General features: G+C 41.2%; 3 protein-coding genes across 4 annotated transcripts in view; 1 reads left to right on the top strand and 2 right to left on the bottom strand.

Annotated features, from left to right (window-relative positions):
* Positions 1-1,620: 1,620 nt before the first annotated feature.
* Positions 1,621-7,886, bottom strand: rprd1b (regulation of nuclear pre-mRNA domain containing 1B). Of its 2 annotated transcripts, XM_010796308.1 has the most exons (8): positions 7,797-7,886; positions 7,195-7,416; positions 5,577-5,706; positions 5,147-5,280; positions 4,681-4,805; positions 4,408-4,534; positions 3,844-4,019; positions 1,621-3,235 (listed from the first exon to the last, which is right to left on the bottom strand). In XM_010796308.1, exons 2-8 carry the CDS (start codon positions 7,343-7,345, stop codon positions 3,086-3,088), a joined length of 993 nt encoding a protein of 330 aa, XP_010794610.1. In that variant the 5' UTR covers positions 7,346-7,416; positions 7,797-7,886; the 3' UTR covers positions 1,621-3,085. The 2 variants fall into 2 exon arrangements, with proteins under 2 accessions (XP_010794610.1, XP_010794609.1); XM_010796307.1 differs by having other exon boundaries at positions 7,195-7,880.
* Positions 7,887-12,249: 4,363 nt separating this feature from the next.
* On the top strand, positions 12,250-14,396 carry LOC104967309 (kelch-like protein 10). The gene is made up of 4 exons (XM_010796721.1): positions 12,250-12,750; positions 12,831-13,448; positions 13,734-13,883; positions 14,049-14,396. Exons 1-4 carry the CDS (start codon positions 12,250-12,252, stop codon positions 14,394-14,396), a joined length of 1,617 nt encoding a protein of 538 aa, XP_010795023.1.
* A 754-nt stretch (positions 14,397-15,150) lies between these two features.
* The window catches only part of LOC104966954 (protein-glutamine gamma-glutamyltransferase 2-like), a 71,601-nt gene continuing 62,113 nt past the window's right edge, over positions 15,151-24,638 (bottom strand). The window contains exons 7-15 of the mRNA XM_010796306.1: positions 19,114-19,246; positions 18,860-18,963; positions 18,237-18,325; positions 17,985-18,138; positions 17,690-17,778; positions 16,810-16,993; positions 16,563-16,723; positions 15,802-15,938; positions 15,151-15,468 (exon numbers count right to left, since the gene is read on the bottom strand). Of these exons, the coding sequence (XP_010794608.1) occupies positions 15,294-15,468; positions 15,802-15,938; positions 16,563-16,723; positions 16,810-16,993; positions 17,690-17,778; positions 17,985-18,138; positions 18,237-18,325; positions 18,860-18,963; positions 19,114-19,246 (1,226 nt within the window). The 3' untranslated portion in view covers positions 15,151-15,293. The remainder of the gene's footprint in view (positions 15,469-15,801; positions 15,939-16,562; positions 16,724-16,809; positions 16,994-17,689; positions 17,779-17,984; positions 18,139-18,236; positions 18,326-18,859; positions 18,964-19,113; positions 19,247-24,638) is intronic.

Below are 24,638 nucleotides of genomic sequence, written 5' to 3'. Positions count from 1 at the left end.
TGTTTATACTGTTTTTCATCAATATATTATAGGTCTCAGATATACTGTATATAGACATGTCTCTGAAGTGTTTGGCTCCAAACACCAAACATATTGTGCATTGTATTATCCCATAATCCCATAATCCCCTCTGTTTCAGCCCTGTTTCCAAAGTGCTGATTCTCTGTCTGTTACTTTAGATGAAAATAAGGAGCCACTCCCCACGCCCCTCTGAGAGATATTTGGTTAAAAAGAACACAATGGTGCTCTAGGAGGAGATGCAGGTGATAAGGTGGGGGGGAGGGGGGGTACCTTGGTTGGTGATTGGCTAATGGTTACACGACCCAAAAAATATTTATGACATCATAAAGTGGCCAAAATCTGATCTGCTCATTTTCAGACAGGTTTCTATATAAATGGATCAGGACAAAAAGAGAGAGAATCTTTTTTCCTGAAACTTTCAGAATGTCTTTACACAGAGGGGACACATGTTTATGTAAAAGACATGAAAAGGTGGATTTTGCATAATAGGTGACCTTTAAGTTCTCTTTGCTAAACCTGCTGCTGTTTTTCTGCTTATTGAAAGTATAACTCTAGTATCCCTCTGTTAACACCCAATAAGGAACTCACTGAAAGAACGGGCTGCAGTTGCAGAGGATGATCTTGTGCACGTGAAACTCAACATTCTCCACTCTGATCACTGCATCACAAAGCTTTTTTTGAAGACGCAGTTCATTGTACACGGTCATCTTTGCCCTTCAGTAGGAGAACTTCTACACTTTAAATCTTCAGTGCAAGTTGTGCTCTGGGCTCTCGACCAATGACTCCCCTGAATCTTCTGAGGGTGTAGACTGCTTCACAGGGTTCTAGAATGGCTCATATGTAAACTCACAGAATCTCAAACAGGTTCCAAAGTTCTATGTGGTTCCCATGGTAACAAATGTTCTGTTATCAATGCCTTTTTTTTTTTTAAATGTACAAAATATCTGAAAAAACGACATACTTTATAACAATGAACAAATAAGACACACCTCTTTTTATTGGATTTGAATGCTTCTTCTATTTTAAATGATTATCTGTATTAAAAAAATCTACAAATGGCATATGTCCTAAGGTATCTGCTGCACACAAAAAACATACAAATATTTATCAATTGGCCTATAATATTCATATAAAATAGAAGGTGGATACAAGAATGAGGTGTGTCTAGTGTAGAAAATATATGTGGAATAGATTTAGTCAATGAGCACATGACATGGAAGCTATTCAAATGGTATAATCCACTCATAACACATCGGTAATGAAACCCCGGATGAATTCAAGGCTGAACCAAACAACAGGTCAAAGCTTCCTCTGTTCACTGTTCTTTACTCTTTAACAAGTCAGAGGAAATGTCATCTGACATACAAAAAAATCTCAAATATCTGTTCTGTGCTGCTGAAGATGATGTAAGTGAGTTTGACCTGCTGTTTGATATTCTGGATATTCATGTCTTCCAGAGCATTTGAAGCAGCTATTCTCCCCCAGGCGTGTTGCAGCAGCAAATGTTATCTTCTTCAACTTTAGAAAACACTCACCTCAGCAGCAGCAGGAGCCATGATCAGGTTCTTAACTTGTAACAAAAAGAGAAGCTTGTCTAAGTAAAAAAAACTGACCTTTTTTTATTACGTTTATAAAAATTATCAAATGTTTTTCTGTATACAGACAAGTTAAAATCAAATATGAGCTTGACATTGATACATATTGCCTAGGATTTGGCAAAAATAACTGTTCAGAAAATCATTTGGAAAGGACTTGCTTTTCCTGACACAATCTCAGGGGTTTGTAATATGAATGCTTTGTCTCCTCATCAACACACCTGAGAAAGGAAGTGCAGTAAATGTGTTGCTACTTCTCTGTACGTCTACACACAGTAGTGTATACATTCATATTAATCCTTTTAATATTGTATGTATTAAAACACTTCAGAATGTAGCTGCAGAATGTTAGCTTTAATCTATTTCACATTGCAAGAGACACCTGTTTGATTTTTATAACAAAACACTTTTTGTGGTATATAGAATATCTTCATTTTTATCTTGAATGTATTATATTTCATACTGCCCACTCCTCGCAAACTAAAGAAGATATTGTGTTTTTCTAATGGTATCGTGTCATAGATTTAAAGACCAGGGAGGCTATTGGAAAGAAAACAATGTTTTGAATTGTTTCCTCAAACTTCCAGGATTTATTTATAAAACTTAAACCTTGTCTAGTACACACTTATTACATAATTACCATTATTCAAGCTTCTGTCCAAATGAATATATGAAAACAAATATTGACTTGCAAAGTTTTAGTCTGTAAACGAGAAAAAGCTTTCAATCAGGGACAGGAAAAACAGAGCAGGACTATTGACTAACTATGAGGACAAAACATGAAGTCTCTGTGTCTATGAAGTATTACTGAAATGAGTGCTGACTCAGCTGTTGACCGCTCGTGAAGCAAACAGAAAGCAACGTACACTGAACCCAATCTGACATCTTCCCTAATTTTACACACGCATCAAAACCCCCTATGGGTCGATAAAAAACGACAAACCTAATACCCCAAAAATAAAACTAACAAATGGTAAATCCTCTTCACAGTGTAACCTCTGAGAGGTTTGAGAGCAAATGGCCCACCTTTGCTCACTGACTCCACAAGATACCACAAAGAAAGACACTTTTGATTGACACAGCCGAACTGTATGTCTATCTATGCTTCTTCTTAACCCAGCCCCTCCTCATAGAGCCCAGACATTTCCAGCGTTAAATACAAAATAAAAACAAACAGGAAGCAAACTCATTCTAAGCTGGTGGAGTGGAATCCTTGTTGATCGAGAAAGTGCCGGAAGAATCCAGGCTGACAGAGTCTCTGTTCTCCTCTGCAGAGCGTTGTGGTTTAACCAAATGTTGCTTCGAGTGTCCCTGCCTCCCTGTTGTCCTGCAGGTCAGGAGTCAGCAGGTGAGATGTGTCCACACGTGTCCTCTGGCTGGTGACGCAGCTGGAAGTGTTCAGTGAATCATACGGGCGGCTGGGTTTGGTGGGGAGAGGCGTGGGGGTAGTTTGTCTGGACCAATGCCTCTCAGTCGTTAGAGAAGAGGTCTCCGGCCGAGGGCAGCGGGGCCAGACCCCCCGTCACGTTGGGCAGGAGGGACAGGTCAGGGAGGCTCTGGATGTGGGACTTGAGCTCTTTCCTAACTTGGGTCACCCTCGCCAGCTTCTGCTTATACTCCTGCGGAGGAGGAGAGGACATAGAATAGATTACAGTTACTGCAACATCAACATGTCTTGTGACTACAGCTTTATAGGAAAAATTCAAGCACAATTGTCCCAGAATGTGGATATAAAAGATAATTAAAGTCACTCAAAGTTTATTTATATCATCCAATATCACACATTTTACATTTGTCTCAGTGGACTTTACAGTTCGTATAGAATATGAATACGACACCCTCTGTCCATGGACCCTCTGATTGATTGATTATTCAAGTTTATTCTATCTTGTTACATATTATTTGTATAGTTTTGGCCATCATGTCTATGAGTTATTATTAACCTGGCCTCAAAGTCATTTCTGTTATAATTAAATAGTTGTATACGATCTAGAGAAACTCAAATACCTCAGTTGTTCGAACATTTTTTAAATGTCGGCAGTAATTCCTGATCTTAAAGAAAACTTTGTTGGAACTGGAATAAGTAAAAGGTGCAACAGAAAGTCAGTCTATAAACTGTGTATGATGTTTATATAAATTACAGTTTAACTGTCCTTTTTAGTGACAAAGTGCTTCCTGCTCAAAAGTGTGTTTTTCAGGTATACTGTTTGTGTATGCGATGCCTTGCCTCGAGCTTCTTTTCCCTCTCCATCAGAGCGTCTCTCTGGCTGTTGATGTATTCAGTCAGCATGCGGGCCAGCTGCCTCCGGTCCTCCAGCTCCGCAGCCAGCCGCCCGTTGTACTCCGCCAGCAGCAAACACGCTTCATCCACCGTCTTCGACAGCTTGTCCGCTGCATCCTTGTCTAGATTCATGTCAAACAATAAGGTCACAGAATATGGGATGTATTTTCAGTTTCTATACAGGGCATTTGGCTGTACACGGAATAAACCTAATTAGCTAACACTTAACTAACACCTGACTCTTGATTCCTATACATTTGACTTTGAATACTGTAATATTGTTTTATTAAGAGTTCTTTACAGCTCATTTGACTTTATGTGTATCTGACTGGTCAAATTAACCAAGACGTCCCCCTATGATGCAAAGAAACAGGTAGGCTGAAATACATTTTAACAATTGAATTTAAACAATAACAAATCCCAACAATAAAAAATTATGTTTTGATATTCATATACTATATATAAATGAGCCCCAGAAAAGTCATGTCTGATTGTGCACTCGGGTCTTACCACCAATCTTCTCCAGCAGGGACACGTCCTGGACCTCCTGCGGCAGCGAGGCGATCTTCTGACGAACTGCTGCGTCGCCTGAGGCTGCGTTCTCCAAATCCTGCAGCGCCTTCACAAGCTCTTCTGTCTGAAAGGGTGTGAAGGGAACAGAAGGAGCAGGTTAACAGGAGCCAGGAGGGAGGGGAGAAGGATGAGAGGAGGCCAGGACAGATACAACGGGGAAATGAGGACTCCTGCATGTTGTGCCATCCAAGTGAAAATCTGTCCTCCTACCAGTTGAGATGCAGAGATGTCTGAGTTGTGAGGGGAGATTTGGCATCTGTAGTCATCATCTTCATCCTCTTCTTCTTCTTCCTCCTTGATCTTCTGATAGCTTCGTTTCACAGCCTTCTTCTCTTCTGCAGAGTCCAGAACAGAAACACAGACACTTTATTATGTACTTATACTAAAAGGAGAATACAATGCAAATTGTGCACTCTTTTATGATGTTTTCAATGTTAAACGACATTCTACTTGAGTGACATCTAAAGCAGCCTAGTTATGATTTATTATCTTCATACATCTCAAGATATACTTCCCTCCCTCTTCATATTACATCAGCTGATTATTACATTGTCAGGGATCCGGGCTCTGGGTTTGTTCTTGGTCTCAGATTCATTTTGGAGGAAACCCACTAATGACTAATCTGGTTGTGTTCCTGCAGCGATGTAACAAACAAAAGATCCAGCCGTCGTCTCACCTGAAGGTCGGGGGCTGTTTGAGTCTTCTATGGCCAGTTTGAGCTGCTGAATGAAGTCTGCTCTGTAGAGGGCTCTCTCTTTCCAGATGTTCAGCAGTCTCTCCATGGGCCTTTTACAGCCGTCATCCGCTTCTCTGCAGGGAGACAGGGGAGGAAGAAGGAGAGATGATACATAGAAAAGATCACGTTTACAACATAAAACATAGCAAAGAGAGTATTTAGCTTGGTAGTCAGCTCCATATCCGAGACCCTAATAGTAGAATTATTTTTGTGGGAAAAAAATCAACAAAAGGCAAAACAATCTTAGAAGCAGGAAGTAGGAGTGCATAATGAACTACTTCTCCCACTTAATCTATTACAGCTACACAAACACCTGTTTCACAGAGCATTGTAGACGCCTGAAAGCACACAGCGGTCAAAGAACACCTACCTGGCAACATGGGAGCAGGCGTCCACAAGGACAGTCTCAAAGTCTTTGGCGAACTCGGGTCCTTTCTTCTTGCTGTTCTGGATGACGTCGTTGGCTAGATACAGGAAGGTCAGCTTCCTGGAGCTTTTAGCTGGAAGTCACATCAAATCATATTTTCAAGATTTAAAAAAACTCACCTTTACTCTACGGTCAACCTGTGGGGGACATGCACTCAAACTCGTTTAGTTACGTTTACTTAATAACTGTATAACCTACTGTAATTATCTTCAACACATACTTTACCTCAGCAACTATTCTTTTGCAGATATTTTTGTCAGTGTTTTAACGGGTAGCAGAGGTCTTGAGATGAGGTCAAGCGTCTTAAATTAAACCAACATGTTCTCTTGGTTTAATCCAACCTTATCTAGCTAGGTTTAACATCTCTGAATCAGCGCATTTCTCTATATAAACGCTACTAATTTCTGAATATATATGTCTTGTTTTATGTTGCCTCTTTACTCTAATAGTTTCAATAATAACGAATATTTGTTAAAACTTTGTATGAAGGGCATGTCTATAATGCATTATAAGCTCATTCACAGGGAATGATATTGCATTAGATCTTATTTACAGAGCTGTGCCTTTATTTTGAGGCCAAAGTTATGCTTAAGTGTTTAATTGATGTTTTTAAGACATTACTACATTTTAGAAATTAAATGTAATTTTCCTTTTTCTGGACTCCTTACATTTTATCCTCGTTTTTGGCAGTGTGAAACTTTTGGTCACCCTGAGTCATTTTGGAAGTTTCCTAATCCTTGGATGAATTCACTATGAGAAAGTTGGGCATGTGAGGTTATGTTATCACAGTAAGGTTTGGAAATGAACTCTTTGTCAATTTCAAACTGTTAAAAATGAACTCTACTAACAGGATTTGGTTCATCCCTGTTGCAATGTAACTAAGAACAGTTACTCAACCACTGTCATTAAGTAACAACTTAACTTTAAGGGACAAATATTCCACTGCGTTTGTTTTACAGATTCCATTACTTTTAGGATTACAGTTCATAGCTTTAGTGTCCACTATAAACCATGCAATCTAATCGACAACGCAGCAGAAATTAATCCAATCACTTTAAATATAAGGTCATATTTTTTGCTGATATAAACCTTTTGTATTATAAATGTTATATAATTGTATATTTTGTTTATTTTTGATTGCTATCTGATCCACTAGAATTTAGAGGCAAACATTTTGACTATTTATACAAATTCTAAATCAACATAAAGATCATGATATACATGTTATAGTTCACACACACAACCCGGCAATGCATATAGTTATTCAAATAAGATCAAATAAAACTGGGTGCAATATTCAAGTGATGAATGAGTGCCTGCATAATTACAATCCAGTAATGCAATATAACATAATATGTATATAAATTGGTCATTGTGCAGAATGCACGAGGAGTCATGTGGTACTCTTAAAACATTAGTGGTTTTACTAGTAAATATTGTAATGCAGTAAGTTTCTGTGGCATTGCTACTTTTACACTTCGTCTATAAGGTTCACGTTACCAATATCGCGATAAATTGCACAGAAACAACCATATGCAGCATCAGTATACTTTGCTCTCACCTTTCCTCAGCTCTCGGTGCCACACTTTGACGATGAGGCCCGAGTGTTTTCTGTGGTGGATGATCCACAGAGACAAAGTCTGCACGCTCTGCTGCGAGCTGCTCAGCTCCGTCAGCTTCTTCTCCAGAGCCGACTCGGAAAACGACGACATGCCGGTCTAAGTGTGTGTTTCCCCCTTGACCCGAGCGACCCAGACCCGCTCTAAAGCGACAGAGCTCCGACCTAGTTTGGAGAAACTCGCATTGTCATCAAAACTAAAGTTGTGTCGCTAATCTGCAGACATGCACCCTCAAACTGCCCCTGCTTCACCTAACGATATATTTCTATACTTTTTTTAAGCTCTTTACCCGACTGTATTATCAACCACATCTGCTGAACAAATATAAAAGTTCAAATTTAGTTTTAGAGCTCCTGTGTCTTCACTGTTTGGAGTGTTTGTTTACAGCCAAAGCTAACATTAGCTAGCCTAGCTAAGCAGCCATCTGCAGCGCTGAGCCGAGTTAACCCGGGTTTAAAACACCAGCTTCTGTAATACTCGTGCAGAGTAAGTCTTCGGTCGTGAAATAAGATAAAACAAAAGCGCTAGTAACGGTGAGACTCACAGTTTGTCTTTGCTTGTCTAATTAGGAAGATTCCTTCGAAAAAACGGCCGCCTGCAATTTCAACCATGGACTGTAAACTCGACATGTGCGTCGCACAGTAGTGACGTAGGCAGAGCCCGGCGTCAGTTTTTTTCAAGGCATAGTAATATAAATTCATAACAACGATAACCTCCTCTTATACGCAAGACACATTGGATATGAGAGATAACTTCAATTAAATAACATAGATGTTTTGTATACATAATAAGAAGCAGGATCAAATAGTTTCAGTTATGGGGTTTATATGGTTCAGACCCATATTCAGAACTTTGAAATGTTCTTATTTTGTCAAGGGGCTCACAGGATAATCCGTGTATCTACCGTCCAATTGTTTTTCTTAATTAAACAAGAAAACGGAAGAGCGTCTGAGGGGCGTTTTTGCTTTTTACNCAGAGATGCTGTATGAGAAACCAATGTGATTTTGGAACATTGAACAATGTCCATTTCTACTGATCATAATTCCATTGTTGAGGTCTACTAGAATAGATTTACATTGTTCAATGTTCCAAAATCACATTGGTTTCTCATACAGCATCTCTGTATAGTATGTGTATTCACTCTGTCCTAAACGGCTTGTTGGAGCTCCTGACCCCCCCTCCCTATGAGCTTACTGTGATCTGATTGGTCAGCTCGCCCACTATGTTCTGATGAGTCCACCACAGTTACAGTGGAACATCAGTGATTATGTGTTACAATGGCGTTTGTTAGCAACCAGAAAATTACACCAGTAATGACAAACGGATGAGAATGCTGCGTGGGGTCTGGGTGCCGTGTTGGCGGGACGTTGCGGGGCTCGCTGCTCCGCCCTTTGAGGCTCGAGGAGTGGATAGTGTGAGCTGGATTACTGGTGTCGTTTCCTGGTTGCTGCGTGGGCAGAGTTTCCGTTTTTTTGCCGGTCAACATGTCCGTTAAAGTTTCAATCTTCCGGACAAAATGAGAAAAGTGCCGGTCAAAGGTCTTCTTTGTTATTTATTGAGCTTTAAAACAAATTCATAACGACTCTATATTAAACAAACTAATTATAGTAGATTAACTACATTATTCAAAAGTGTACAGTAACTTTGGATAACAACACGGGAATAATAAATAATAATAATAATCTTTCCCTCCCTCTATACTCTGGTAGAAACCAACTACAACAACATGAACATAGTTTACCATGATTTAATTGTAATACACAAAATGATGCCGAACTAACAACATAGGCCTACTGATAACGGTTAGTAAAAACCATGAATTAATGCTTTGTGTGCAGACAAGACGGCAGGCGAAAAACCTTTTAAAATGCGTGTTTTCTGAATGGAGATCGAATCAGGCTAAGCTAATGTTGTATCTGCTCCATCCACACTCACAACAACATGACACAGACACAGATACAACAGCGACTGTATTCGCCATGTTCCAGAGGTAGATAAACTAGCCAAGTGTGGTCTAACTTGAAGTGTGTGTTTTGCTCCGCTCACCGGTCCGTCACAGCGGGCGGAGTTGTGATCATGCAGAGCTGTGTGTCTCCGTCAGCAGCAGCTGATCTGCTTTCTGATCTCTCTCTCTCGCGTCCGGTTATACTTCACTCGCGTTTATGTCCATATAGATCAGATCCAGCTAATGATATGACTGCCTGCGTATCAAAGGACACCTATAAGCGTTGCTTGGCAACGGGGTGTGGAGGCAAAAGTATAGCGCAGCATTATGCAGCATCAAGCATTTTTTTCCATGAGGGTTCAAAATGTCCCCTTCAGGAGGATAAATCTCTTTCTCCACATTAAATGTCAGACATTAGAAAGGAAGTGCATGTAGCGTATTGACTCTTCTTGTCTGTCAAATAAGGGGCGCAACTGATGCGGTATTGCGCTAAGGGGAAATTACTTTTACCAGATATTTTGACCGGAGAGATTTAGATTTGCCTGTCTTCACATACAAATATGCATAAAAACCTACATAACTGACAAGGGGGACGGGTAATAACCGGTAAAGCATGTCATGGGACCTTTAATGTAGAGGTCTACAAAGAAAGATCATTAACATGAGTCCTGCAGGACAAACAAAACGAAAAAACACATACAGATACATAATGTGTAATAAATTCAGGCACGGTCGTTTATTTAATCCTTAATACAATACATGGGTTTAATGTACAGCTTCCTCACACTTAATTGGGTCATGTTTTAGCAAAAGCAGAATGAAAGCCCATTCACATACCTTTTAACAGCTATTAAACAGCTAGACATTAAGTATGACACTTGACATCTTGTTTTGTGCCTTGTTGGATGCAATTTTGGTGCCTTCACTATACATTTTAATACTGGAAATGATAACCTATGGTGGGTACAACGAATGATTCATTTCCATAACTAAATACATCTTCAACAAGTGAAACCGTGGCAGGTAATTACCTTGATTTACGGCACATACAGCAAGATAAAATTCATTAAAACTTAGGTGAAATTATCATTCTTATTCACTCTAATTAGCTTGTGGCATATTTCCCCATAAAACAGCAGAGGCATTCCGGCTTTTTATTTGCAGCACTACTTCATTTCAGGGGGAATATTTCCAGTAATAACCACAAAATCTCTGTGCGGCAATTAGATAATCCCCTGAGCAGAGGATTTGCTGTCACAGTACAGTTAAGTTTTTCTCTTGTGTATTCTGGCTCATGTCATCCTAGATTTAGCAATTTCTCTCTCGTTTTTAAGAAAATTCTTCCCATCTGAAACCTCTCAAGGTTGGCTCAGTCAAGTGCTGTGTATTTGTGCTCATAGTAGGGCAGACGCCTTGGCCGGATCAGACCACAACAGTACTTGGTTGCCTTGGTGATATGCTGTAATCAAATAGGGCCTAATCTCTCTTTATTACCTCCTATGACAGCATTTCCAACATACACAAAACTACCATTTTGACTGTTTGTTTAACTCATTTACTATTATTTACTACTCATTTACTCAAAATGTAAGCCTGCTTCACACGAGTGCAGCCTTGTGCCTGGTCTAAACATTTGTATAGGATAGACATTATGTGCCGCAGATATATGGAGTATCGTGGAAAGAAGCAAAGGATGTGTCTTTCTTGAAAGACTATACGTTTATGGCTTGAATTTTATGGCCAGACATTTCAGAGTCTTGAAGTAGAGGAATGAGATGGACAGTGAAAACAAGACAGAAATGAAAGCCTTATTTGGCATCAAAACTTGGTTGTAATGGAATGAGATTGCTCTCCTGTTTTTTCTTAATCAATTACTGCTATCTTTAAGAGGTAGTATAATGACTATGGGGAAAAGCGAAAATGGTGGAATGGAAAGCAAAGCAAGGATATCACCTACAGTGGGGCAAAAAAGTATTTAGTCAGCCACCAATTGTGCAAGTTCTGCCACTTAAAAAGATGAGAGGCCTGTAATTTTCATCCTAGGTATACTTCAACTATGAGAGACAAAATGAGAAAAAAAAAATCCAGAAAATAATAATAATAATCCAGAAAATCACATTGTCTGATTTTTAAATAATTTATTTGCTAATTATGGTGGAAAATAAGTATTTGGTCACCTACAAACAAACAAGATTTCTGGCTCTCACAGACCTGTAACTTCTTCTTTAAGAGCCTCCTCTGTCCTCCACTTGTTAACTGTATTAATGGAACCTGTTTGAACTCGTTATCAGTATAAAAGACACCTGTCCACAACCTCAAACAGTCACACTCCAAACTCCACTATGGCCAAGACCAAAGAGCTGTCAAAGGACACCAGAAACAAAATTGTAGACCTGCACCAGGCTGGGAAGACTGAATTTGCAATAGGTAAGCAGCTTGGTGTGAAGAAATCAACTGTGGGAGCAATTATTAAAAAATGGAAGACATACAAGACCACTGATAATCTCCCTCGATCTGGGGCTCCACGCAAGATCTCACCCCGTGGGGTCAAGATGATCACAAGAACGGTGAGCAAAAATCCCAGAACCACACGGGGGGACCTAGTCAATGANACACACACACACACACACACACACACACACACACACACACACACACACACACACGCAGACTATTACACCCCTTGTAAACCATGCAATATGTGCAATATATATATATATATATATATTCCGTGAATAACTGTGCAATATGGCTACTACATCTTCAGAACTGTTACAGGCTGTGTATTTTTATATTTTGTAAATTGTGTAATTCTTTTTTTAAACTTATTTAAAAACATTTCTTTTATCTTTAATATTTTTTTCTGTTTTGTATACATACTCCTTGTTAAACATTAAGCTGTCTTTGGCTCTTTTTCTGCTGGAACAAATGTAAATGTCCCCTCTGTGGGACGAATAAAGGTATTCTGATCTGATTCTGAAAAGTGATATAGGAGGTTTATATTTATATTTTATGAGAAGACCATTTAAAAAGATAACCTTGTTTTGCCTCCATGCTGCCTCGCAGGGTCCTGTTTACTCGCTGGTCAACTCCAGACTGTCAGGTGTTTGACATTCCCAATGTGTCCGCTGACGTGATGAAGCTGCTCATTGACTTTGCCTACACTGAATATATTCCAGTCACACAAGAAAATGTGCAGGAGCTTTTTATAGCAGCAGACCGGTACAATGTAATGGGCGTCGTACGAGCCTGCTGTGACCTCCTGGAGCAGCAGCTGGCCCCTCAGAACTGCATCGGCATCATGAAGTTCACAGACATCTATTACACCCCTGAAATGAAGAACAAGGCATTCCTTTTCACGCTAAATCACTTTGAGGAAGTTGTTGCCGCCTCAGAAGAGTTCATGCAGCTCTCTGCACAAGAACTTAGTCAAATCATTGGGGATGACAGACTCAATGTAAAGCAGGAGAAAATTGTGCTAAGGGCCATCCTTGGTTGGATCTCCTACTCAACTGGGGAACGCAGACAATACATCTCTCTTCTTTTGCCCAAAGTAAGTGGGGAATCACTAAATCATAAGTGAATTATGGATTAGAGAACATATACATCCAACTTCTCTCCTCATGTCTCTAGGTCAGGTTGGCTTTAATGAGTCCAGACAACTTCATAGAAAGCGTCAGCAACAACCCATTGGTGAACGAATGTCAAGATTGTGAACCAATTATCCTCAGGACCCTGAATGCCATGCTAGACCTCAGAACCATGAGCTACTTTGATTCTATTCGCTATAACCCTTTGGCCCGCCCACGACTGCCCTATGCCATCATGTTGGCTGTTGGAGGCTGGAAAGGCGGAGTGCCCACCAACGCCATCCAGGCGTACGATGTCCGTGCTGACCGCTGGGTCAATGTCACCAGCACCCAGGGGGGTCCCCGGGCCTACCATGGCACGGTGTTCCTCGATGGATCGGTATACTGTGTCGGTGGCTTTGACAGAGTGGTGCGGCTCAGCTCTGTGCACAGATTGGACCTGGTGACGCGCACCTGGCAGAAGGTGGCACAGATGCATGTGAGACGCTGCTTTGTCACTGTGACTGTGATGGACGGGTTCATATATGCTATGGGAGGTTACGATGGAGAGGATCGACACAATACTGTCGAACGCTATCAACCCAGAGCCAACCAGTGGACCGTAATTGCGCCCATGCACGAGGAGAGAAGTGACGCCAGCAGTGCAGCCCTCCATGGCAAGGTGGGCGGATCCAAAGAAAACAAATGATATTTATGTTTAACAAGCCTCACTAGATTATTATCCAAATGCATATTGTTATCAAGCCTAAAAACAAATGCCAAAAAATTATTTATTCAATACTTTATGATCCTCATATTATGCAGTGTTGCTTGTTTTCTCTCCTATAACAGGCTAATTTGCGTGAGAAAATAGCCTTTAGTCTATAAAAACACTTTGTAAGAGACTCTTGGTCCATTTTTTCGGAATTCCTGCCTTCAGATTCCTTATCACTTTCATTTCCTCCAGGTTTACGTATGCGGTGGCTTCAATGGAATTGACTGCCTGTCAACGGCTGAATGTTACGACCCAGAGAGCAACCAGTGGACCCTGATCGCCTCCATGGGCAGTTGGCGCAGCGGAGTGGGGGTCGTCACCTATGCAGACCAAGTATTTGCAGTAAGCACATTAAGCACTGACTATACTCAAATAAAACAGTCATTTTATGGCAGAAATGTTCTCAAATATAAAAACATATTGCCAAAAATATCAACTATAAGATAGGACAACAGAAACATAACAATAGACGCAGTCCTGACCTCACATTTCCCATTTTCTTTAAAGGTTGGTGGCTTTAATGGAACTAGCCGTCTGCGCTCTGCTGAGGCCTACAGCCCAGAAACGGACACCTGGCATGCTGTTCCCTCCATGCTGAGCTGCCGCAGCAACTTCGGCATTGCGTTGATCGATGACCGTGTCTTTGTGGTCGGGGGCTTCAACGGCTCCTCCACCGTCCGCGCCGTCGAGTGCTTCGATGTTGAAACGGGTGAGTGGTCTGATGCTCGAGACCTGGAGACCTCCGGCAGCGCCCTGAGCTGCTGCGTGGTGCACGGACTGCCCAACCTGGCCGAGTACGCTTCACCTCATCACTCTGTGACACTCTCCCAGGTGGAGGAGCGCGAGGTGGAATGATGACTTCCATCTGACTATGAGCTGTGTTGTTGTGAAATAAATGTGTGCATCAAACTACAGCAGTGCTACTTTTACTCTAGTATTAACACATTTTCAGTCGTGTGAAAAAATTGTCAGCTAAAGGCAAAAGCTTATAAGAACTTTGATCTCCAAGATGTACAGGGAAAAAAACAAAAACATTTCACCTTGAAGTAAATCTGAATACAACAAAAAAACAGTCCAAATGAGACTTGGTAGTGATTTAGCATGAACCTTCATAAGTATTTCATATGTGTTACACAAACACTAGGTGATGTCAGATCCATAGAAATATACTGTATATTTTCTATATAGCAATATGGTTAAAGGCATCAATTTTGAAAATGAAAATAAGTTTGATAAAAAACTTTGGTCATCATGATAATAGACATATTACCGTAAAATGATAATGTCAGTAAAATCAGCTCCATGAACAAGGCATTATGTGACATGGCATTTATTTTCACACTGAAATTACACAAACACACCCCAAGCCTGAAAACATTGTATATTGAAAAAACATTTGTTAACTTATTGGAAATTGTTTTTACCAATAACAAAATGTTTTCTAAAACAGGGGAGGGAAGTGTTTCTCACTTCAACAAACAATTGCTTTACTTACAGCGTTGGCAGCAGCAGCTTAATTATCACACTTAAATGTGACCAAATACAAATAAATACGTTACGTTACTAATTATTTAAGTGAAGTTAATTTCTTAATGTCAATATATTATAGTTTTAAGGCTTACTAAAGAAGCACTGTACATAATGATTAGTGGATGTGGATCATTGTATCTCATCATGAAATGACTGATTTTGGAAAGTATAACAACAAATCCTAGGACAATATGTGGATATATAAGGGGCTTAAAAAAGGCATTACACTGTATTGGCTTCTGTACTGGCTGATTCTTTCACAACAACATTGATGGAGCTCATGATATTCTTCAGTTTGTCGCTATCAAAGTTAACCAGCAGCACACAGGGGCCCGCGCTGGTGGGACTGAACTCAAAGCTGGCCTTGGCCTCCTGTTTGGGGCCCACAGCTTCAATCCTGCCGGAATCACAGACAATAAACATGAGCATCGCCAGACAAAAAATGTTATCCAACATAATATATCCCACAGATCATCATCTTATATTGTACAGTACCAAAAGATTTTTGCACTGAAACAACAATCATTGAGGGACAGTTTTTAGGGAGAAGGACACTGTGGTTTTGGGGTGTTTTTGTACAAGCTTTGCACAAACACCATCTTGCACTTTAACATTTAAATAAACCTTAATATGAATTACAAGTAAAGCCAAGAGGTGAAAAAACAGAAAAGCTCAAATCAATATTTGAAGCATTAAACTGCTGAAAACAGTTATGATGTAGTTGGCATACCTGGCAGTTAGGGGTTTGCCCTCAGTGAGGCCGACCCCCTCCACGGTGAAGCTGCAGTCCTGCAGGGGCTCTGGGAGAGGGTTCAGGAGGGTCAGTGAGGCCGTCACACTCTGCCTCACTGTGGCCTCTCCCAACAGCTGCAGAGAGGGGTTCAGATACAGGTTTCATAATGTGAGAGGTGGTATAGGGTTGTACATAATTAAAATCATGTAGTTAAGTACCTGGGGGCAATAAATAATGACAGGTATTTCTAGTTGAATATAAACTATTCTGCGATCTGCAATCAAAGCTACCAGAATCACATTTCAAGGTTCAATTCCCCCCTGAAATTTAAAAAAAGCGTAAGTTTAGGATTTCACTTATTTTCTGATGTTCTGTTATACATTGTAATGCTTTATGGGAAAGGATTCAAAGCTGAATCAGAATGATTTAACACTAACTATAAAAGATGTGTGGCTTTCTAAACTGTACTATCTTATGTAAACAATGTATACAAGGGTTCAAGGATAATATGTTTTCATTCACACACGACTGCACAACAAAATGCATTTGTAGCCTAACCCTTTGAGCTACAGAACATTTCTTTACAGGATAAAAACAAATTGCATTTTTTTAAAAATTATTATTAAATATCTGCTGTACTTTAAGTTCATGTATGCTGAAATCTTGCAACTCAAACTACTCAAAATTATTTATTTATATTTAGTTTTTATAAAATTTGAATCTGGAATACAGGTCTTTCACCTGTGCATTGCCCGTACCTTGATGTGTATTTCTGGCTCGTCCAGCACGATGGTCTTCTCAGCCTTATGGTAATTTGTGATCTGCTTGTCGATGGTGATGGCTGACACCTGGATCAACCTGTCGGAGGTGATCGCTGATCCATAACGCTCATACTCCAGTCTGAGGGACATGTGCCTTTCTGTAAAAATCACAACATACCTTAGGTTATTACAACTATTTTTGATGCAATTACACCAGGGTTTGTGACTTGTTGTGTTCCCTGACCTTCTCCAGAGGGCACCTCCACTTTGTCTGAAGTGAATCCGCAGCTGTCTCCCAGTTTTCCGTTGTAGCCGACAGCCTTGGCGAAGAACAGGAAGGTGCAGATCCTCGCGTCCACGCAGTTGTTGGTGAGAACAGCGTGCACTTCAAAGTCCGAGCCCACTATCATGTTATCAGCCAGTTTGATCTTAAATGAGAGTTATAGGATTTTTTAAATGTCATTCATTGTATAATAAGGACATAAGAATAATATAAATCTCAATATCTTATATTTTTAATGAACCGGAATTAGTTGTGAATGATGTTGAAAATGATGGTTATTTGATCCTTGGAAAAGAATATGCTAATAAAACTGTTTATTCATTTCAAAGCTGATGCAGCAAAGACACAATTCATTTGGTATAAATACCACCCACCACTGATGTATATCTTTCTATAAGGGATACTAAATTAAATATATTTCAACTTTTGAACCTGGCGATACTTTATTTTCTGCTGCTTTAAAAACGTTCATATACATAAATTGTGACATCTCTTGATGTACAATTTATGCACATGTTTATAGTTATTTTCTAAGATGTATGTATGTATGTATAGATGGGAGGCTGTGGCTCAGTGGTCTAGTGTGTTGATCTTTGTGAAGCACCTTCAGATGACGTTGTTTTTAAAGTGTGCTCTATAAATGAAATGTATTATTATTTATCTTCGACCATCCCCACTACAGTCAGCATGTTGTTGTGTCCCTGGGCAAGACACTTCACCCCAAATAAAAATAATTTGGGGACTGCCCTCAGTATTGAATGTATGTAAGTCACTTTTGGTAAAAGCGTCTAACAAGTGAGATGTAATGTACTATAATGTACAAGCGGTTGAAAGATGACACCTTGAGATGGAGCCCCGGCTCCTCTCCTCGCTGCAGTAGCTTGTTGTGATGCTGAGCCTTCTCATACACCTGCCTCTCCTGCTTTGAGCCTGAAAACCATCAGAGGTAATGAAACAGTGTTTTAGCTCCTGGGTCAACAACAGGCTTTTCCCCTCAAATGCGACAAGATTGCATTCTCAAATTGAGGTAGTTGGGGTATTCTACATTTAAACAGTTTGATATTTATTTAAAAAATACATTGTGATTCTGTGTTTAGAGTCTCGAGTGTGTCTGTGTACATGTGACACAGCAGTACCTTCTGGATATTTGTACTGGTGTGTGATGTCGTGCCTATCATCCGAGCCCACAGCTTTGGTGCTGATGTACTGTCCAACAGATTTAGTTGATCCACTGAACTGTACGAACTTTCCACTTGACAGGCGCACCAGGTCCACAACATCTGCATTAACCTGACCCAACACACGGCGTGAGATGACCATCAGTGAACATAAAGACATTTGTCAACAGTCATTAATTAAAACTATTACAGCCAATAGCGAAAACTTACCTCAGCAAAAATAAAGGGAGCGTCATATTTCTTTGTCAGCTCTCCTTCCCTGATGGCCTTCAAAGAGGACGGTCCGCAACAGAAAACACCTGATGGCATCACACATCCAGAGACAGAGTCAGACACAATGCAAGGATTCAGGCCGCGCAAGTCATTCAAGTCAAGTTGTGACTTCTTGTAATGTTTAGTTAATCTTCAAAATGTCGACTGTATTCTCAAAAAAGATAAATATAAATAATGTTCCTTTTTATCAACATTTATACTTTATTCTCGACATTTAAACTTGATTCTATAGAAAAACTCAATCAAAAGTATAAACAACGTATTACATTTTTTACTGTTTTAAGAAGTCTCACGATTAGTCATATGAAGGTTTAGCCGCAACAACACAACTAACCTATGACTGGTGGCTGAAACTGAAACCTCCATGGTTAGAAATGTGACTAGGCATGCCATTGACTATGACCTATCTTTGTAGCACTTCCAATACAGTTATGGTTAGAGGTATTCCTCATGATATATGTTTTTGTTCATTATTTGGTCTGCCAAGGCAGTCCTTAGTCTTATATATGGGACTTATTGGGAAACAAGTCAAACAATTTGACATCAAAATAAGAGTTTACCATCACTTGTCTCCTGTGGGGTAGGGTCACTGGTTTGCCAGCCATCAAAGTCTGTTCCCAAATCAGGACGAGTCATCCAGCTGTCCACCCACACATGGAAGTTCCTGGTAAGATAAAGGATTCTGTTACTTGAATGTGGAAAAATCACAAGTACATGTGATCATGGAACATTTTGGAAGATTGAAAAAGTAAAAAAGACGTGTTCAGAAATGACAGTTGTGGTTATGCATGTATTTAAGGTAATAATCCCTTACCATATCGAATCACCATTTGACATTCTTTCACCATCTTCATCATACAGGTTTTCTATCATCAGGTTGGCGTCAGAGTCGTGAGCCGATCCAAAGTTAGTAACCACTCGGCATGGGATGCCCAAGGCCCGGGACACTGGAGGAGGGAGAAGAGTCACACTTCATCAGAGAAGCTGACTAAAGCACATTCTAGACATAGCCAATGTCATCAAAGACTCACAATTAAAACATCACATAAACATGTCTCAGGAGGTAGAGAGCTTCAAAGCCAAGAGACTAGATTCTAACTTTAGGGATTGGATGGCAGCGGAAGTGTACTGGAGGACGTCATTAAGAAGAAATAGATGGTGTGTCTAAGAAACAAATGCAACAGAAGTCGGGATAATGTTTCTGTGTTACCTGATAATAATAATAATAATAAATTGAATTTATATAGCGCTACTCATCTGCCAAGACAAATCCTGAAGCGCTTCACAACATAAGACACTGATAAAATGTAAGAGATAAAAAGTAAAAAATAAATAAAAAAGAATTCAGTTAAAAATTTAAAGTCAGAGATAGCAATAAAAATGGCAGTACCCAGGTGTACCATGATAAAGGTTTATTGGAAGGCCTGCCGAAAGAAGAGGGTCTTAAGGACGGTTTTGAAGACCTCTGTGGAAGGGGCACATCTCAGCTGATCTGGGAGGGAGTTCCAGAGGCGAGCGGCAAATGAGCAGAAGGCTCGGTCTCCCATTGTCCGGAGACGTGTGCGCATGTAGAGTAGAGGAGCGTGGCTGGAGCGGAGAGCGGGTAGATGTCTGGGTACGGATGAGGTCACAGAGGTATTTTGGGCTTTGTAGGTCAGGAGCAGAACCTTAAACTGGATCCTGTAGTGGACTGGGAGCCAGTGTAGTTGGCAAGTATGGGGGTTATGTGGGCGGACCTTTTTGAACCGGTGAGTGCTGTACTGTTCTGGACAAGTTNGGTCTGTGAGAGCCAGAAATCTTGTTTGTTTGTAGGTGACCAAATACTTATTTTCCACCATAATTTGCAAATAAATTATTTAAACATCAGNCAGCACTCACCGGTTCAAAAAGGTCCGCCCACATAACCCCCATACTTGCCAACTACACTGGCTCCCAGTCCACTACAGGATCCAGTTTAAGGTTCTGCTGAGCAGAACCTTAAACTGGATCCTGTAGTGGACTGGGAGCCAGTGTAGTTGGCAAGTATGGGGGTTATGTGGGCGGACCTTTTTGAACCGGTGAGTGCTGTACTGTTCTGGACAAGTTGCAGGCGGTTGATGGATTTGGCTGGGAGACCGGAGAGGAATGCATTGCAATTGTCTAGTTTTGAGAAGACGAGTGCACGGACAAGTTTTTTGGTGCCATCAGTTGAGAGTGAGGGCTTCAGTCGGGAAATATTTTTCAGGTGAAAGAAGGAGGTCTTGTTGATTTCTTTGATGTGGGCTTGGAAAGACAGAGTGGAATCAAACTTTACACCAAGGTTGGTGACAACAGAGGAGAGAGGAATGAGCTGACCATCGAGGGAGGGGCTGATGTTGGCAGCCTTGGCAAGCTGGTCGACGGTGCCTATCAGGATTGCCTCCGTCTTGCTGCTGTTGAGCTGGAGGTAGTTGGTGGTCATCCAGGAGCGGATGTCTTCCAGGCAGGTGTTTAGGGTGGAGATAGTATTGGTGGGGTTGGGTTGTGTTTTGATATAGACCTGGGTGTCGTCAGCATAGCAGTGGAAGTTGATGTTGTGTTGTCTGATGATATGACCCAGAGGTAATAGATAGATTAAAAACAGTATGGGCCCCAGCACTGATCCCTGTGGGACCCCGCATGTCACTGCGGTGTCGTCTGACCTGGAACCCCCCAGAGACACGTGGTACTTCCGGTTGGTGAGGTAGGAGGAGAACCACTTCAGAGCCGTGTCCGTCACCCTTGTGTAGGTCTCGAGGCGGTGGAGGAGGATGGTATGGTCCACTGTGTCAAAAGCTGCGCTCAGGTCAAGTAGGACCAGGATGCTGGGTGAACCAGAGTCGGCTGCCATCGGCAGGTCGTTGGCTACTGAGGAGTCATGGTAAGCAATTGGTTGATTTAAACCAATGATGTCAACATGAAATGTGACCAGTGTTGGGCAAGTTACTTCCAAAATGTAATACAGTACATATTACTGTCTTTTTTAAGTAATAAGTTACATTACAATATTACTGTCTCTGTAATATAACGAGTTACACTAATTTTATATTACTTTTGAGTTACTTTCACCAAAATAACCTTAAAAGAATGGCTAGGTATTTTAAATGCTAAAATGTAGTTTAGTGCAGCTCATTATACATCCTGTGAAGGGCAATGTGGTATAGTATAACAACTGTGTAGGCCATTAAGGCTACTAACAACTTTTATTACACGGCTTAGTTGAATACTCGATTCTGATTCTAAATTCTTAACATGTGACACGTTGTTAATACAGTACAGACCACTGTCAATGACTATAATGAAGGTTGCTAAGGAGGATCCAGAAAGAGAAAGGAAAAGAGGTTAAAAGACGGAGCACTGGACGTCAGATAAATCACCAGAAGATTCGCTTAGTTCCCCTTCGGGACCTTGACAGCCCGCCATTTACTTTCAGTTTACAAACGGGGCAAGTTTGTAACAGTCATGGTCTGGAAATGGTCCGAAACGCGGATTAGAGCATCTTAACGAAGAAATCTCCGGACGGTGCTTCAGGAACTCGACTGACGAGGTTGTTGTGGAGAGCGAGAATGACCAAAAACAGGCAGACATCAAACTTGGTGGTCCTTTATGACCTTGGAGACAGACTTCTGGACCTACCATTGGGTTGAATAGAGACTCGGTGTTCGCTGACGACACCGGTCTCCTTAGGGTAGATACACTGGTCCCACGGCTCACGGTACCCATCCCTACAGGACCGAAATTCACTGAGGGACACCCGCTGGTTATTGGTCGGGACACTTATGGCGAATAGGAATTCGACGCGTCATCTATGGTTCTGATGGGTGACCCGGTGTGATGTGGGACACACGAGAATGTGAGCTTCACAATATAATAGGACGCGTCCCTCCCCACCTGTTTCTGCGTTGGGAGGGACGGGAGAAGAACGGTGCAAGGACACGTGGGCCCGTTGAAAACACTATCTTTCCTACGATCTTCTCTTTCCTCAAAATTAGAAGACACGCCGAACAAAGTTCAGGTGAAGTTTCTCGTCATTTTGGTGCTATGGAACTATGCCGAACAACGGGGCGCACAATGAACAAGACGGAGCTTCAGTTTTTTTGAGATGTATCCTTCCTGTCCGACAAGGCGAACAGACACACCAGAAGGTGAGTCGATGGTTCGGAGTCATGCTCTAAGGTCGTACTTGACACGTGTGATGTAAATGGTCATTTGTATTACTATGGCGCTGCCGGTGCGTTAGTGCGTTGTGTTATTTTTGTGTAAAGTGGTGTTTCACGCTCGGAAGAGAGAACGAATTAATACAGTAAATCACAAGCTATGCGTTCAAGCCAACGAGACTAGATAGTCATGTTTCGTACGTATGGAAATTTGTGTACCTATATGTCGTCCGGCAGGAGAGACGATAACAGGAAGGGGAGACCTAGATACTTCGTATTTGCATTAAAGGTGTATCGACAAATATTACTCTTTTACACCCCTAAACGATGCATGTGACAGGGTCGTCTTAGTTACGTCTAATATAGCCAACTGGACACACAAATAAATATTTTACTAATGTTATACAAAAATACCGATATCTCGGCCCCTATCGTCACCTGCGCTCAGATACTAAAACATGACTTACCAGGCAAGGTGAGAGCGAGCCTTGCGTTATCTACATCCTTGCCAGCTCCCTTTACAAATTCATGCCTAAACGTGTCTACAAGGTTAATCATCGCTCCTCATTAGACCAATGCTTACACACAAGAGCTCTCCGTTAAGTCCAGTACACTGGAGTGTGTTTACTCTTGTTACTTAATTCACTACCATTTACGATAAAAGAAATTACAATACATTAGACTGTACTAGTCTAGAGTAGAACCTGGATAGAACAGTACCTACCTAGCACACCTCTTTATACTACTAATCGTATTCATTCCGCCTCAGGGAATTCGTCTAGACGCCTCCCGTATGCGACACTTTTTTGATTTTGAGCCACGAAATTGTATAACCAACGACAGTTGGAACTGTTTTCCATTTAGAAACCTTTGTAAAAGTAATAGAGACAAGAGAGCGGAGAAAACAGAGGGATGTGAGAAGAGAATGGGAGTCTAGTTTCATTGTTACTGTCTCCAACTCACACGACCACCCTCTCACGTCTAATGTCCACCTCAAGTAGGTCCTTCTCACCTAGCCAGTCGCCCCTGAGAAGTGTCACCTGTCTTTCACCTGGGGCAGGCGAAGCCTTGTTACGGCCCAGAAACGACGAGAACGCACGTGCTCCAAGCACGGAATACTGTCGCGTACTCAGCACAATACTCAGGAACAAAACTGCAGCCACCTCAAACAAGTATATAACTCACTGTGTAAGACCATGTATGGAGGATCAGTGTAAAGTCACGCCCACATTGCGCAATGTTTTCATTTCTCAATGTCATCCGATTCATCATGAAAATAACGATTAGCTTCATTCATTGGCGTTAATGACTTATTTTACCCGCATTTTATCCGATGATGGGGAATGTGAGTTACGAGTCATTCTTGCCGTCAATGTTCAATGTTGTGTTAAAATTGGGCTTTACCTTTACCCAAACAAAAATCTCTAAGTGCACTTGTAGCGCTCTGTAAGCTGTGGTCTCTTTTTGCAACCGTCCGCATCTATGCTAATAATTGGAACCGACGTCCCATAGATTGCTGCACCATCGACGCACCCGTCGAAGAAAGTGATAGCGAGAAGGCGAACGCCAAGTGTCTGACACCCTTTTTTTACAGTCTGCTGTTTAGTTACGTGGGACTTAAGTCAGGCACAGCGGACGCCGAGTCTGTCGACGTAACATAAACAACTTGCTATGAGCGCAATCGTGTGACAGTCAAAGAACCATCTGTCTACATTAGCGTTAATAAGCTAACGTCTCATGCTTACAGGAAACGATAAAAGTCTGCTATGTTGAGCGACACATTTCAAACAAAGGGGGGTTTGGGGCGCGGGACCCCCGAGGGACCTTTTACTCACTGTCCGCTATCATTGGCGACTGTCCTATGGCAAAGTCGAAGATTATTGGGACTACCACTCTACACTACTTCGATTAGAGCTAGTACAGAACCCCCTAAAATCTACATTCGTCATTCTTGTCTCTTATTCACCGTGGTGTACGGTCATAAACATCAGCAAATATCACCGAGCAGACATTTTATGAAGACACGGGACGACAGTCAAAGTCGTGGACTTCAGTACAACACTACGGTGGTAGTGCTATAAGCAGAAAAAGCTCGTCCTCCCTGGCTAACGATCTTCGCGTCAATCTGCGTCTCATAATCCAAAATCAAAACTCCTACACTGTAAACGTGTGTGTCTATATAACC

The sequence above is a fragment of the Notothenia coriiceps genome, unplaced genomic scaffold (assembly GCF_000735185.1).
Source record: "Notothenia coriiceps isolate Sejong01 unplaced genomic scaffold, NC01 NC01_scaffold00037250, whole genome shotgun sequence".
Lineage (NCBI taxonomy): Eukaryota > Metazoa > Chordata > Actinopteri > Perciformes > Nototheniidae > Notothenia > Notothenia coriiceps.
This window is presented reverse-complemented; position numbering and strand designations above follow the sequence as displayed.